Source organism: Odocoileus virginianus, chromosome 12, assembly GCF_023699985.2.
Source record: "Odocoileus virginianus isolate 20LAN1187 ecotype Illinois chromosome 12, Ovbor_1.2, whole genome shotgun sequence".
NCBI lineage: Eukaryota > Metazoa > Chordata > Mammalia > Artiodactyla > Cervidae > Odocoileus > Odocoileus virginianus.
Genome location: NC_069685.1, coordinates 5956648 through 5972547, shown reverse-complemented (window position 1 = coordinate 5972547; position 15900 = coordinate 5956648). Strand labels below are relative to the sequence as shown.

The following is a 15900-nucleotide window of genomic DNA, read 5'->3' as shown; positions in this document are numbered from 1 at the left end:
GAGATTAGAGCGCAGGGAGGATTTCCTCTTAATAGATTTTTATAAGGCTCTGCAGAGAGGTTGTCTGACATAGTGTGACCCAAAATGAATCCTCCCCCATCGCTATTAGTTATAATTGAGGGCACACAGTTCCCTTCTCTTCAGGTTTTCCCAATATTTGAGGAGTCTTCACCCTTAGATGGAATTTTATTTGATTAGCACATTTGTATTAATAGACTATGTATTTAATAGCAGCCAATTCAGAGCCTTCTAAAGTACATTCTGAAACAATGAGTTTTTTTTCTGCTGGCAGTTTCTCAGGAAAAAAAAACCAACCAACCAACCACAGGTTATATTTTGAGATGGTTGATTTCTGTGCTCTGGGTTCCTTAAGTGAAATATGCTTTACTCATAAAAAAGATGAGAGATAGACTCCCACTTACAACTGGAATTCTTAGAAAGCTTTTTGTACCGTGGCTGTTATCCTCTTTTAATAACTCTCTGATCGCACACTGCGCTCAGCTGTGTCTGACTCTGTGCAACCCCAGGGACTGAAGCCCGCCAGGCTCCTCTGTCCTTGGGATTTCCCCGGCAAGAATACTGGAGTGGGTTGCCATTTCCTTCTCCAGATCATCTGATTACTCCTCCACAGTTAGTATAATGCTTGCAATAAAGGATAGAAAATAGTGAATTTTGAGCTGGGAGAGACCTGAGAAATAATAATTTAATCCTAATTACTCCCCTAAGCAAGGTTTCAAACCAAGAGCCTCCTGCTGTTTTAGACCTCAACTCCCAGTCAAAGCTTAAGTCTTCGAGTAGGGACCTTATGTTTTCTGCCTTCCATGCTTGGAGAACTGAGATAAAAACTCTTAGCACTAATACTTTGTTCCCCACTTTAAATCCACCTAAACTCTGATCATATCCAGAAACTAGCCAGAGGTATATCAGGAGGGAGGGAGAAGGGAAGATGGAAAGGGAACCTGCCATGTTTGTCCATCAAGTTCAAGATTTGGTGACTTGCTGTGAAAAGAGCCTGCTGTGCTGCAGTCCATGGGGTCGCAAAGAGTCGGACATGACTGAGCGACTGGACTGGACTGAACAGAACTGTGAAGAGTTGGCCTTGCTTCTCTTATCTCTAGGTCTCTCCTACCTGTGCTCTTGACCGCACCTTTCTCCTGATCCTCTTGCTCCATCAGAATCTGTGTGTGTTGGCGGGGGGTAGGTAGTGGGAGTGGGGTGGGGGTGAGTGGGTGGGTGGCGGGTATCTTCAAATTCTCCATGATAGTTGATTCCTTCTCATTAGATCTGCAAATAGGATCACTTATCTCTTAACAAAAATGTTCCCTAAGCTATGTCTCTCCTTAAGGTCACCATCCATTTCTTTCTCTTCAGGATTTTTAAAAATAATCCATTATTAGAAGATATTATATTTAAATACTGTATGATATCACTTACGTGCAATTTAAAAGCAACATGAATGAATGCACATGTAAAATAGAAACAAACAGATTTAGGGGCTTCACTGGTGGCTCACTGATGAAGAACCTGCCTGTCAATGCAGGAGACGTGGGTTCAATCCCTGGGTCAGGATGATGCCCTGGAGGAGGAAATGGCAACCCACTCCAAGATTCTTGCCTGGAAAATCCCATGGACAGGGAGGCCTGGCAGGCTACAGTCTAAGGGGTCACAAAGAGTTGGATATGACTTAGCAACTACACAGATATTTAAATATGGAAAAGGATATTTAAATATGTTAAATTGAAGGATGATATGAGACCTGTTCAGTTGCTCAGTCATGTGCCACTCTTTGTGGCCCCATGGACTGCAGCATGCCAGGCCTCCCTGTCCATCACCAACTCTCAGAGCTTGCTCAAACTCATGTCCATCGAGTTGGTGATGCCATCCAACCATCTCATCTTCTGTCATCCCCTCTCCTCTTGCCTTCAATCTTTACCCAGCACCAGGGTCTTTTCCAGTGAGTCAGTTCTTTGCATCAGGTGGCCAATGTATTGGAGTTTCAGCTTCAGCATCAGTCCTTCCAGTGAATATTCAGGACTGATCTCCTTTAGGATGGACTGGTTGGGTCTCCTTGTAGTCCAAGGGATTCTCAAGAGTTTTCTCCAACACCACACAGTTTAAAAGCATCAATTCTTTGGCTCTCAGCTTTCTTTATAGTCCAACTCTCACATCCATATATCACTACCAGAAAAACCATAGCTTTGACTAGATGGACCTTTGTCAGCAAAGTAATGTCCCTGCTTTTTAATATGCTCTCTAGGTTGGTCATAGCTTTTCTTCTAAAGAACAAGTGTCTTTTAATTTCATGACTGCAGTCACCATTTGCAGTGATTTTGGAGCCCCCAAAAATAAAGTCTGTCACTGTTTCCATTGTTTCCCCATTTATTTGCCATAAAGTGATGGGACTAGATGCCATGATCTTCATTTTCTGAATGTTGAGTTTTAAGCCAACTTTCCTACACTCCTCTTTCACTTTCATCAAGGGGCTCTTTAGTTCTTCTTTGCTTTCTGACATAAGGGTGGTGTCATCTGAGTATCTGAGATTATTTCTCCTGGCAGTCTTGATTCCAGCTTGTGCTTCTTCCAGCCTGGCATTTTGTGTGATGTACTCTGCATATAAGCAGGGGACAATAAGCAGGGTGACAATGTACAGCCTTAGTGTACCCCTTTCCCAATTTGGAACCAGTCTGTTGTTCCATGACCAGTTCTAACTCTTGCTTCTTGACCTGCATACCGATTCTCAGGAGGCAGGTAAGGTGGTCTGGTATTCCCATCTCTTTAAGAATTTTCCACAGTTTTTTGTGATCCACACAGTCAAAGGCTTTGGTGTTGTCAATAAAACAAAAGTAGGTTTTTTTTGGAACTCTCTTGTTTTTTTGGTGATGGCATGAGATAATGTTTTATTAAATACCAAAATGTATATATTGTAAGTTCAGCCTGATAGTGAAAGAGAGCTATATTAAAATACAGTCACTGGTAGTTCAGGGAAAAAATGTGATTTTGACACATTTATAGGTCTCATAAGTATTGTAGTTCTTGAGAGAGACTGAAATTAGAGGTCTGTTTGGGAGTGACATTGAAGGAATTTTTACATTGGAAAGAAGTATGATCTATATGACTAGAATCTAGGCTTTTATTATTATGTGGTATATTTTATAATTCTGTGATATGGAAACATATGTTTGTGTTTTTTTCAAAATCAAATAAAAATATATACTTTCAAAAAAGGGCAAATAAAGACACAGGTAATTCTTATGTCAGTTATTCTGTCTTCAACAACATTTAATAGAAATTTTCCCTCCTTATTGATGGAAAATATTTCTATATATAATATTAATGAGATATATACATGTGGCACTCAGCAGTGTCTTTGGAAATAATGTAGTCAGTTCTGTCTTTGCAGTATAGAACCTGTGTTGATGTCTCAGCATACATATATACAGACAGACAAGCAGACATGTATTCTGACAGCTCATTTCTCCACTGCAAGACCAAAAACCTCAACTATCACACCACAGTACCACGCGCAACCACTGTGGGAAAATAAAGAGTCATTTGGGTCTTTTTTTATTGGTGGTGGTTTGTCTGAAGAATGGAAAAACATCACTCCTTTAAGAGCTGAATGATTTCTAGAGCTTTTTCTTGGGCATGAAATTCGAGTTGATGCACACGTTTGTATTTATGGGGCGAACGGGTGGCATGTGGGCCAGGAGCAGCGAGCTTTGTTCTGACCATTCCCAGCTCCAGACGCCTGAGGCTGAAGAGCGCAGAGGGCCGGAGGGGTGACTCCAGTGATGGTGTGTGACACGCATGTGTGATCTCACACCTGTAGCCTCTCCTGTCTGCTCACAGCCTTTTGCTTAGTGTTGTCCTCTGTCTTCACTTGGGAGTTTAGCTGTTATTTGAGAGTTAAAGAAAAAGCTTGGAATTGGAAAAAGGAAAGGCTGATAATGGGAAAATGCAGAAACAGGTTGAAAACTTGATGCTTGAGGAAATACGTTCTTACACATCACTCACCAGTATGGAACCGCCGCCGTCAGTTCTACACTGTCCAGGGGCCGTGCCAGCGGTTCGCCGCTCTAACCTGGGAATGAGAAAGTGTGGGAAGACCCACCTGGCCTCTGGGTGCTGGGTGGTGTTTTCATTGACAGGGGCTCCTGATAACGGCCTTTCCTGTCCCAAACATGACTTTCTGGACTTGCCTCCCCTTCTCCTTTCTCTCCCAAGTTCTCTCGATGTTGTGGTTTCTATAATCATGGCGTATTTATATTTTCCAGACATCTGCCTCAAGAGTATGACTAGATAAGCATCAACCAAGTGAAATGTGTTTTTCTCAGAGAAGATACAGTTTCCTTAAGGGACTAGGGTCAGGGATTACAAGTGTTACAAAGGAGAATATAGTTTCTAGAAAGAACACTGGACTGGGAGTCAAGAGACATTTCTATCTCTCTCAGAACAAACCTGCAGGACTTCCCTGCTGGTCCAGTGGCTGAGACCCTGTGCTCACGATGCAGCGGGGCCCAGATTCCATCCACGGTCAGGGAGCTAGATCCCATATGCTGCATCTAGGACTTGGCACAAATAAATAAATACTTTAAAAAAAAAAAGAAGCAGTTGTAATAGGTCTGATCAGAGACAAGGGATGTTTGGGCTAAGGTGGTAGCAGTGGAGATGAAGAAATATTTTTAAATATTAAAAAAAAAAAGGATCTAACTAGTAAGATTGTGGCCTTGGCTAAGATATTTGTCCTGCCTGTTATTTGAAAAACCGGCATGTGAAGTCCCTTTGAGAACTAACGTAAAGCATCTTAGAAAGCACGTTTCTATTTTTGGTTTAGAGGCAGTTGGCATGGTTTATGTTCCCTTAACGCCTTCGAGGAAGAATCTGAGAATCCTGGAGCTGGAAGGCATCTGAGAGAGTCTTCTACTTTTTCAGCCTCTGGAAAAACCCCAGGCACTCTGATTTCCTTGTTGTTATCATCCAAATAAGAGACCTGGACATTTTCAAAGAGATACAGTATTTAGGACAACAAGGAAGTTGAATCAGAATTTGCTTTATCTCGTATCACTTAAAACAAGGCTGCACACTGAGATGTTGTCTAGAAGGGCTAGCCTGCTAACCAGGGTGAGGCGGGAGGACCACAGGCAGTGTGCGTGCATGTGTGTGTGTGAGTTTGAACATGTACCTGTGTGTGTGTGTGTGTGTGGACGGCCATTCCTGATGTTTAAACACCAGCTGGGCCATTGAAATATGCCTCTCAGTGGCAGAGAGCCATGATTGTCATCGGACAGTGTCTCATTGAAAGCGCATTTGTATTATTAAGAATTATACGTTGGGGAACTCACCAATTTACATAATAAAACAAATAGTCATGGAAGATGGGCTTCCCTGGTGGCTCAGACGGTAAAGTGTCTGCCTGCAATGCGGGAGACCCGGGTTTGATCCCTGGGTCAGGAAGATCCCCCGGAGAAGGAAATGGCAACCCACTCCAGTACTCTTGCCTGGAAAATTCCATGGATGGAGGAGCCTGGTAGGCTACAGTCCATGGGGTCGCAAAGAGTCGGACACGACTGAGCGACTTCACTAAATCATGGAAGATAGAATTTAGCTGTTCCTTTCAGGTATATCAGGTATACAGTCCTCCTTCCAGCAGGCCTCTCTTTTTCTGCGTACCTATTCCTCTGATGTTCTCCTTAAAAAGCATTTCTTTCCTCAAATGACTAATTCTTACAAGTTTTCTATTCTTACGTACTAAAATTTATTTTAAAGCTCTTTTGATGTTGGCTGGGGCATCTTCTGCGCCCCCCAGCAGAAACATGGTGTTGACCAAAACATTCATTTGGTTCCATAAGAGCTCATGGAAAACCTGAATGAACACTTTGGTCAACCCAATACCTGTTTTGCATATTCCTTTAACTGTCTTCCAGTGTTTCGCTCTACATCCACAAAGAACTTGTAAGTCTAACCTGAACGTCACCTTAAGTCCCCTCTCACATTTCATTGTTCACAGGAGGAATAGTTGATCAGTTTGATCGGTGTTCTTCCTGTAATGCCTTTCACGTTACTCAGCTGAAAATAGTGTCTTGGGACTTCACTGGTGGTCCAGTGGCAAGTGCTCTGTGCTCCCAATGCAAGGGAACTGGGTTCCATCCCTGGCCAGGGGACTAGGTCCTGCATGCTGCAGTTAAGAGTTTGCATGCCGCAACTAAAAATCCCACATGCTGCAACTAAGACCCAGTGCAGCCACAAAAATAGATATTGAAAAAAGAAAGAAAGAAAATAGCCTCCTAAAAAAAAACCAGAAACACACTTTTGTCACTGTACGTCTGGAAATTTTATCATGGACTTTGTTTTTCAGTGCTCTGAGAATTGTAATTCTTTTCCCCTGTACTCTCTCTAGTCTGTACACAAAAACAAACAAACAAAAAAAAACCAACCCAACCATCTGAACTATTGTTGTTGTTGTTCAGTTGCTCTGTCATCTCTGACTCTTTGCGACCCCAGGGACTGTAGTACACCAGGCTTCCCTGTCCTTCACTGTCTCCTGGAGTTTGCTCAAATTCATGTCCATTGAGTTGGTGATGCTATCTAGCCATCTCATCCTCTGCTGCCCCCTTCTCAGTTTCCCTTCAGTCTTTCTCAGCATCAGAGGCTTTTCCAGACAGTCAGCTCTTTGCATCAGGTGGCCAAAGTATTGGAGTTTCAGCTTCAGCATCAATAAATATTCAGGGTTGATTTCCTTTAGGATTGCCTGGTTTATTTTTTTTTTCCATTTATTTTTATTAGTTGGAGGCTAATTACTTTACAACATTGCAGTGGTTTTTGTCATACATTGACATGAATCAGCCATGGATTTACATGTATTCCCCGTCTCGGTCCCTCCCACCTCCCTCTCCACCCGATCCCTCTGGGTCTTCCCAGTGCACCAGGCCTGAGCACTTGTCTCATGCACCAACCTGTGCTGTTGATCTGTTTCACCCTAGATAATATACATGTTTCGATGCTGTTCTCTTGAAACATCCCACCCTCGCCTTCTCCACAGAGTCCACAAGTCTGTTCTATACATCTGAGTCTCTTTTTCTGTTTTGCATATAGGGTTATCGTTACGAATTGCCTGGTTTAATCTCCTTGCAGTCCAGAAGAGTTTCAGGAGTCTTCAACACCACAGTTCAAAAGCATCAGTTCTTCACTGCTCAGCCTTCCTTATGATCCAACTCTCGCATCCATACATGACTGCTAGAAAAACTATAGCTTTGACTATTCAGACCTTTGTTGGCAAAATGATATGTCTACTTTTTAATACACTGTCTTGGTTTGTCATAGTTTTCCTTCCAAGGAGCATCTTTTAATTTCATGACTGCAGTGATTTTGGAACCCAAGAAAATAAAATCTGTCACTGCTTCTACTTTTCTCCCTTTCATGTGCCATGAAGTGATGGGACCAGATGCCATGATCATAGTTTTTTGAGGGTTGAGTTTCAAACCAGCTTTTTCACTCTCCTCTTTTACCTTCATCAAGAGGCTCTTTAGTTCCTCTTCACTTTTTACCATTATAGTGGTCTCATCTGCACATCTGAAGTTATTGATATTTCTCCCAGCAATCTTGATTCCAGCTTGTGCTTCATCCAGCCTGGTATTTCACGTGATGTATTCTTCATATGAGTCAAATAAGCAAGGTGACTATATATAGCCTTGATGTACTCCTTTCCCAGTTTTGAACCAGTCAGTTGCTCCATGTCCAGTTCCAACTGTTAGTTCTTGACGCACACGTTTTTCAGGAGTCGGGTAAGGTGGTCTGGTACTCCCTTTTTTGGGCTGACGAAACTGAGGAGATAATACTAATACCTTACTGCTTTTGTCAGAGTTAGCTCCACACAACTGGATACAACATTCCCTGTTTGTTCTGTGACCTCAGTACCTTTTTATGTCCTCACTGACTTTGTTGGAGCCTTGACTTTCTCTGTATTTTACCCACATAATTCACTTTTCATTGATAATAATACGGCTACTTTTCATTGATAAGCGTGCTGTGCTTTACTTACACGGGGTAAACACTACCTTGTTTTTGATGGATCGTTTCTGATCTGTCCAGGTTACTTGGAATTCTATTTTTATATTTATTTTTCAGGGAAGTTAGAAACCTTAACTTAGTTTGTAGCCACGAAATGACGGAGAATGTTTTAAATTCCATTATGAAAGTCATTGATTTTAAAAAATTGTTATTATTGGACGCGGCAGTCTGGGTGCTGTGCCATAACTGCCCTAGGTTATAGCAAGCTATTTATTTTAGTCATTATTAACTGAAGATTTTTCTGTTTCTTGGTGTTTTTAAACATCACCAACATTGATAATCATAGTTTATTGCTTGAAACTAGATTTGAATGGTTTAGAATAGTAATCTAGGGGGTTGTGGTTGATGGTAGTAGAATAAACTCAATGATTTTTGAATTTATTCACGTAGCTTTGGTAGCATCATTTTATATTTTTAGTAGCAAAGTGAGATAAAAATATAAGAAAGGCTTTGGATTGAGCTTAAATGTCTATTTTGTAGATATTTTGCTCAGTGCTGGACTTTGAGAATGTCTATGCTTTGATTTTAATTTAATCATATCATATTTAATATATGAATGTAATGGAATTTTTTTTTTTGTTATTGTCATTACAGGTTTCAGAAGGTGACAATGAAATGCAAAGAAGTTACATTTCTACTGTGATACTTGAAAATTAGTGGCTGCCTACCAAATTTTCATGAAAATTAAATATGACTTAGGAGCATTTGATTTATGAAAGCTTATGATGTCATCTGTTGCGACAGAGAGCAAAATCCAGAGGGCGGTGAGCCTGCAGGGAGTTGACCCAGAAACATGCATGATTGTATTTAAAAACCACTGGGCGCAGGTAATGTATGAGTTCCACCCTCTCTGCTGGTTAGGTAGCCTTAGAGGCTTCTATTAGGGTGATGCATGGTTCCCTACCCGTGTGACAAGTGACCAACGAGGCTTCCAGAAACAGGGGGGAAGGCCTTTTTAGGAGGAAGAAAATCAAATTTCTCTTCTTGCTTTCCTAGAATAGGTAGCTGGTTAAAAACCTTGCTTTTCACAGAAGCAATTACGGAACATGAATGTTCCCCAGATATTTTTAGAGGAGTAGCAGTTGGCCTTCAAGTGAGTTGTATATCACTTTGCAATACACTTGACCGTGAGTACATCCTCTTTCTTTCCCTTCTCCTGCTGATTTTAATTCAGTCCTTAAACTCTAACAGTACTGAAAGACATATTTATTAAGTATTTGCCAAGTGCTGTCCTGAATACTACAAATGCTTTGTATCATTTAATCTCCTCCACAAACTGGTAAGGCAGTTAGTCTTAGCTTCCTCATTTTACAGATGAGGGAATGGAAAATTGTTAGTGTGCCGGAGGTTATAGGACTAGTGACTTTCCATTCAAGTACTTAGACTTTGGTCCCATGACTCCAAGACTAATGTATTTGACCTCTGTGCTCTACCATTTTTCAGGCTTGTGGTCCCTCTGTCATTTAAGGAAAGAAGGTAGCTAGAAGTATCTGAATTCATTACAAAGCTGTTTATAAAAGGTTTTTTTTAAATTATTGTTATTCATTTTGACTTCTCTGTGACTCTTCTTGGATCTACTTGTATGACTAATTAAGGGTTGAATGGTCAGGAAATTTACCAGCTTGCCCCTTCCCTCAGAGATTTTACAGGAGAAAACTAAAGTTGGCATTCTTTACTACTTGTCCACCATTACACTCCCCAGGTGAGCTGGTAAGTGGCTATTTATGTGACAGTTTTTTAAGGACTACCCAATTCCTTCCTGTGGCCGGAAATAGCACATTAGTTAAAGCACTGAGCCTGTAGATTAATAGCAGTTACAGGGACACAGTTTGGATCAAAAACAAAATCAATTCTGCTTCTGGGTCGTTGACACTTTGTAGCTTCTTCTCACCATTCAGTGTAAAGCTTCTAAGGTTCTTTTTATGCATTTCCCTTTCTCTGACTTTCAACTGTTAAAATCTTAATGGGTTTGCCCTGGATACTAAGGGCACATCTGCTTTAGCAATGGGAAGAAAGTAATACAGGAGTTTTCCAGATAATTTGAGTAATTACCTTTGGCTTTGCACTTGAGTGCTGATGCATAGCGCCTTTCATTTGGCGGCACCAGTTTAGTTGCTATGTCATGTCCAACTCTTGCAACCCCATGGACTGTAGCCTGCCAGACTCCTCTGTTCATGGGACTCTCCAGGTAAGAATACTGGAGTGGGTTGCCATTTCCTTCTCCAGGGAATCTTCCTGAGCCAGGGATCGAACCCTGGTCTCCTGCGTTGCAGGCAGATTGTTAACTGACTAAGCTACAAGGGAAGTCCCTTTCGTTTAGTGCAGAAAAATACTGAGTTGAGGGTAAGGGTAATTTTGTCAGAGGGACTGGAGTTTAGTTATTAAACATTTTCTTTTGTAAAATGAGTACATTCTTGGTCCAGCTGTGTTTCAGCCATTTCTTTAACTTTGGCCAAATTTCTTACCCGTTAATCTTGACTTTCCTTTTAAATAAATCTGGAAAATGCCCTCAGTCTCTCTATTTCCCAAGGCTCTTGAGGGCCCAACTGTTACCTTTATGAATAAAAATACTGGTTAAATCAATTCATAAAGACCTCAGTGTCATTACAGTCATCCCTTGGTATCTGTGGGGTATTGGTTCCAAAATAACAGCAGATACCAAAATCTGAGGATGCTCAAGTCCTTTATACAAAATGATGTTTCCATATCACCTAGGCACATCTGCACATCCTCCAAAGCATCTCTAGATTACTTATGATAACTAATACAATATAAACACTATATGAATAATTGTAAATGCAATGTAAATAGTTGCCAGTGTTCAGCAAACTCAAGTTACGCATTTTGGAACTTGCTGAAATTTTTTTCCAAATATGTTCAATCCGTGATTGGTTGAATTTGCAGAGGTGGAACCCACAGATACAGAGGACTCTATTGTTAAATGGAGATTTAGTAAGCCCAAACTTCAGCTACCTCACTGTGGGCATCACAGGTGGGACATAGAAAAGTATAAGCCTTGGTCTGGGCTTTTCTTTTAGATTTATTTTTAACTGGAGGATAATTGCTTTACAATGTTTTATTGCTTTTGGCCATACAACAACGTGAATCAGCCATAAGTTTACATATGTCCGCTTCCTCTTGAGCCTCCCTACCACCTTACCCCTTCCCACCCCTTTAGATTGTCACAGGGCACTGGGGCGTGGTCCCTGTGTTATATAAGAGCTTCCTACGAGCTCTCTGTTTTACACGTGGTAACGTATATGTTTCAGTGCTACCCTCTCAGTTCGTCCCCCCTTTCCTTCCCCTTTACCATGTCTACAAGTCTCCTCTCTATGACTGCATCTCTGTTCCAGCCCTGCAAATCGGTTCGTCAGTACCATTTTTCTAGATCCCATATACGTGCATTAATATATGATATTTGTTTTCCTCTTTCTGACTTACTTCATCCTGTGTAACAGGTTTTAGGTTCACCCACCTCACTAGAACTGACTCAGATTAGTTCCTTTTTATGGCTGGATAATACTCCATTGTGTGTGTGTGCGCGCACGTGCGTGCGTGCGTGCGTGTGTGTGTGTATGTATGTATGTATAGCACTACTTCTCTATCCAGTCATCTGTTGATGGACATCTAGGTTGCTTCCATGTCCTGGCTATTGTAAATACTGCTGCAATGACCATTTGGGGTACATGTGCCTTTTTGAATTATGGTTTTCTCAGGGTATATGCCCAGTAGTGGGATCCTTGGATCATATAGTAGTTTTATTCCTAGTTTTATTTTTTAGGTAATTTCCATACTATTCTCCATAGTGATCAATTCACATTCCAGTGCAGTAGAGTTCCCTTTTCTCCACATCCTCTCCAGCATTTATTGTTTGTAGATTTTTTGATGATGGTCATTCTGATTGGTGTGAGGTGATACCTCATTGTAGTTTTGATTTGCATTTCTCTCATAATGAAAAATGTTTAGCATTTTTTTTTTAACATTTTCGTGTGTGTATTGGCCATCTGTATGTCTTCTTTGGATGTCTTTTTAGGCCTTCTGCTCATTTGATTGGGTTATTTGTTTTTCTGATATTAAGCTGCATGAGTTGCTTGTAGAGATTAATCCTTTGTCAGTTGCTTCATTTACACTTATTTTCTCCCATTCTGAAGGTTGTCTTTTCATCTTGTTTATGGCTTTCTTTGCTATGCAAAAGCTTCCAAGTTTAATTAGGTCCCATTTGTTTATTTTTGTTTTTATTTCCATTAACTCCAGGAGGTGGGTCATAGAGAATATTGCTGTAACTTATGTCAACGAGTGTACTGCCCATTTTCCTCTTAAGAGTTTTATACTTTCTGGTCTTACAGTTAGGTCTTTAATGCATTTTGAGTTTATTTTAGTGTATGGTGTTAGGAAGTGTTCTAATTTTATTCTTTTACATGTAAGTGACCAGTTTTCCCAGCACCACTTATTGAGTTTATTTTAGTGTATGGTGTTAGGAAGTGTTCTACTTTTATTCTTTTACATATAAGTGTCCAGTTTTCCCAGCACCACTTATTGAAGAGATTTTCTTGCCATCTTTGTCAAAGATAAGGTACCCATAGGTGCTTGCGTCAATCTCTGGGCTTTCTCTCTCGTTCCATTGGTCTGTATTTCTTTTGTGCCAGTACCATACTGTCTTGATGATTGTAGCTTTGTCGTATAGTCTGAAGTCAGAAAGGCTGATTCCTCCAGCTCTAGTTTTCTTTCTCAAGATTGCTTTGGCTTTTCAGGATCTTTTGTGTTTCCATAAAAATTGTGATTTTTTTTGTTCTGGTTCTGTGAAAAATGCCATTGGTAATTTGATAGGGATTGTATTGAACCTGTAGATTGTTTGGGGTAGTATAATCATTTTCACAATATTGATTCTTTCAATCCAACGAACATGATATCTTTCTCCATCTGTTTCTTTCATCTTTGATTTCTTTCATGAATATCTTATAGTGTTCTGTATACAGGTCTTTTGTCTCCTTAATTAGGTTTATTCCTAGGTATTTTATTCTTTTTGTTGCAATGATGAATGGGATTGATTCCTTAATGTCTCTTTCTGATTTTTTGTTGTTAGTGTAGAGAAATACAAAAGTTTTCTGTGTATTGATTTTGTATCCTGTGACTTTACTAAATTCATTGATTAGCTCTAGTAATTTTCTGATAGTATCTTTAGGATTTTCTATGTCTATTGTTAGTTCATCTGCAAGCAGTGAGAGTTTTACTTCTTTTCCAATCTGGATTCATTTCTTTTTCTTCTCTGATCAATATGGCTAGGACTTCAAAAACTGTGTTGAATAATAATGGGGAGAGTGGGCATCCTTGTCTTGCTCCTGATCTTAGAGAAAATGCTTTCATTTTTTTCACCCCAGGTGGCACTAGTGGTAAAGAACCCACTTTCCAATGCAAGAGATGTAAGAGAGAGATGCAGGTTTGACCCTGGCTTGAGAAGACCCTTAGAGGAGGGCATGGCGACCCACTTGAGTATTCTTGCCTGGAGAATACCATGGATAGAGGAGCCTGGCGAGCTACAGTTCTTGGGTTGCAAAGAGTCAGACATGGCTGAAGCAACTTGGCATGCACACACAAGGAGAATGATGGTTGAGGGTTGTCCTGTATAGCCCTTCTTACATTGAGCTAGCTTTCTTCTGTGCCCATTTTCTGAAGAGTTTTTTTTTAAAAAACATAAATTGGTGTTTAATTTTGTCAAAAGTTTTTTCTGCATCTTTTGAGATTATCATATGATTTTTGTGTTTCAATTTCTTAATATGGTATGTCACATTGATTTGCATACACTGAAGAATACTTGCATCCCTGGGATAAACCCCACTTGATCATGGTGTATGTGTTGCTGGATTCTGTTTGCTAGTATTTTTTTGAGGCTTTTTGCATTTGTGTTCGTCAGTGATACTGGCTGATAATTTTCCTTTTCTGTGAATCTCTGTCTGGTTTTGGTATCAGGGTGTCAGTGACCTCATGGAATGAATTTGGAAGTGTTCCTCCCTCCACAGCTTTTGGGAAGAGTTTAGGAAGGACAGGTCTTAGCTCTTTGCTAAACATTTTCTAGAATTCACCTGTAAAGCCATTTGACCCTGGGATTTTCTTTTTGGGGTGGGGGGGCGGATTTTTGATCACAGTTTTGAATTCAGTGCTTGTGATTGGTTTGTTCATAGTTTCTATTTTCCTTTTTCAACCTTGGAGGTTTGTACTTTTCTAAGAATTTGTCCCTTTCTTCCAGGCTGTTCATTTTATTGGCATATAGTTGCTTGCAGTAGTAGTCTCTTATGATCCTTTGTATTTCTGCATTGTCTGCTGTAACCTTTCTTTTTTCATTTATCATTTTGTTGATTTGAGTCCCCTTCTTTTTTTACCTGATGAGTTTGGCTAATGGTTTGTCGATATTTTTTTTCTTCTCAAAAAGCCAGTTTGTAATTTTATTGATCTTTGATATTGTTTCCTTCTTTTTCATTTATTTCTGCTCTGACATTTATAATTTCTTCTGCTAACTTTGGAGTTTTTTGGTTGTTCTTTTTCTAGTTGCTTTAGGTATAATGTTAGATTGTCTATTTGATGTTTTTCTTGTTTCTTGAGGTAGGACTGTATTGCTATAGACTTCCCTCTTAGAACCGCTTTTGCTGCATTCTGTAGGTTTTGGGTCCTTGTGTTTTCATTGTTATTTGTTTCTAGGTATTTTTTGATTTCCTCTTTGGTTTCTTCAGTGACCTCTTGGTTATTCAGAAGTGTATTGTTTAGCATCCATATGTTTGTCTTCTACAGCTTTTTCCCTGTAATTGATATCTAATCTCATAGTGTTGTGGCCAGAAAAGATGCTTGGTATGATTTCAGTTTTCTTAAATTTACCAAGACTTGATTTGTGACCCAAGATGTGATCTCTTCTAGAGAATGTTCTATATGCACTTGAGAAAAAGTGTATTCTTCTGTATTTGGATGGAATGTGCTGAAGATACGTTAGGTCCATCTGTCCTAATATGTTATCTTAGACTTGTGTTTCCTCATTAATTTTCTGTCCATTAGTGTAAGTGGGGTATTAAAATCCCCTACTATTGTTGATTTCCTCTTGTATGTCTGTTAGTCTTTGTCTTATGTATTGAGGTGCATAAATATTTGCAGTTGTTACGTCTTCTTGGATTGATTCTTTGGTCATTGTGTAGTGTACTTTCTTATCTCTTATAATATTCTTTATTTTAAAGTCTGTTTTGTCTGATGTGAGAATTGATACTCTGGCTTTCTTTTGATTTCCAATTGCTTGGAATATCTTTTTCCATCCCTTCACTCTTAGTCCGTGTGCATCTCTTGGTCTGAAGTGGGTCTCTTGTAGACAGCATATATATGAGTCTTGTTTGTTTTGTATCCATTCAACCATTCTGTGTCTTTTGGTTGGAGCATTTAATCTATATAAATTTAAACTAATTATTGATATATATGTTCCTGTTGACATTTTCTTAATGTTTGGGGTTTGTTTTTGGAAGTCTTCCTTCTCTTGTGTTTCCTGCCTAGTGAGGTCCCTTTAGCATTTGTTGTAAAGTTGGTTTCATGGTTCAGGTCAGTTCAGTTGCTCAGTCGTGTCCGACTCTTTGTGACCCCATGAACTGCAGCACGCCAGGCCTCCCTGTCCATCACCAACTCCTGGAGCTTACTCAAACCCACCTCCATTGAGTTGGTGATGTCATCCAGCCATCTCATCCTCTGTCGTCCCCTTCTCCTCCTGCCCCCAGTCCCTCCCAGCATCAGGGTCTTTTCCAATGAGTCAACTCTTCACATGAGGTGGCCAAAGTACTGGAGTTGTTCAGCTTCAGCATCAGTCCT

The 15900-nt window shown here is 40.1% G+C and overlaps 1 protein-coding gene across 8 annotated transcripts in view; it reads left to right on the top strand.

The window, feature by feature from the left end:
• FHIP1A (FHF complex subunit HOOK interacting protein 1A) overlaps positions 1-15900 on the top strand; it is a 399036-nt gene that overhangs the window by 267886 nt on the left and 115250 nt on the right. For all 8 annotated transcript variants that reach the window (XM_070474764.1, XM_070474760.1, XM_070474765.1 and 5 more), the window contains one exon: positions 8662-8894. In XM_070474764.1, the coding sequence (XP_070330865.1) occupies positions 8790-8894 (105 nt within the window). In that variant the 5' untranslated portion in view covers positions 8662-8789. The remainder of the gene's footprint in view (positions 1-8661; positions 8895-15900) is intronic.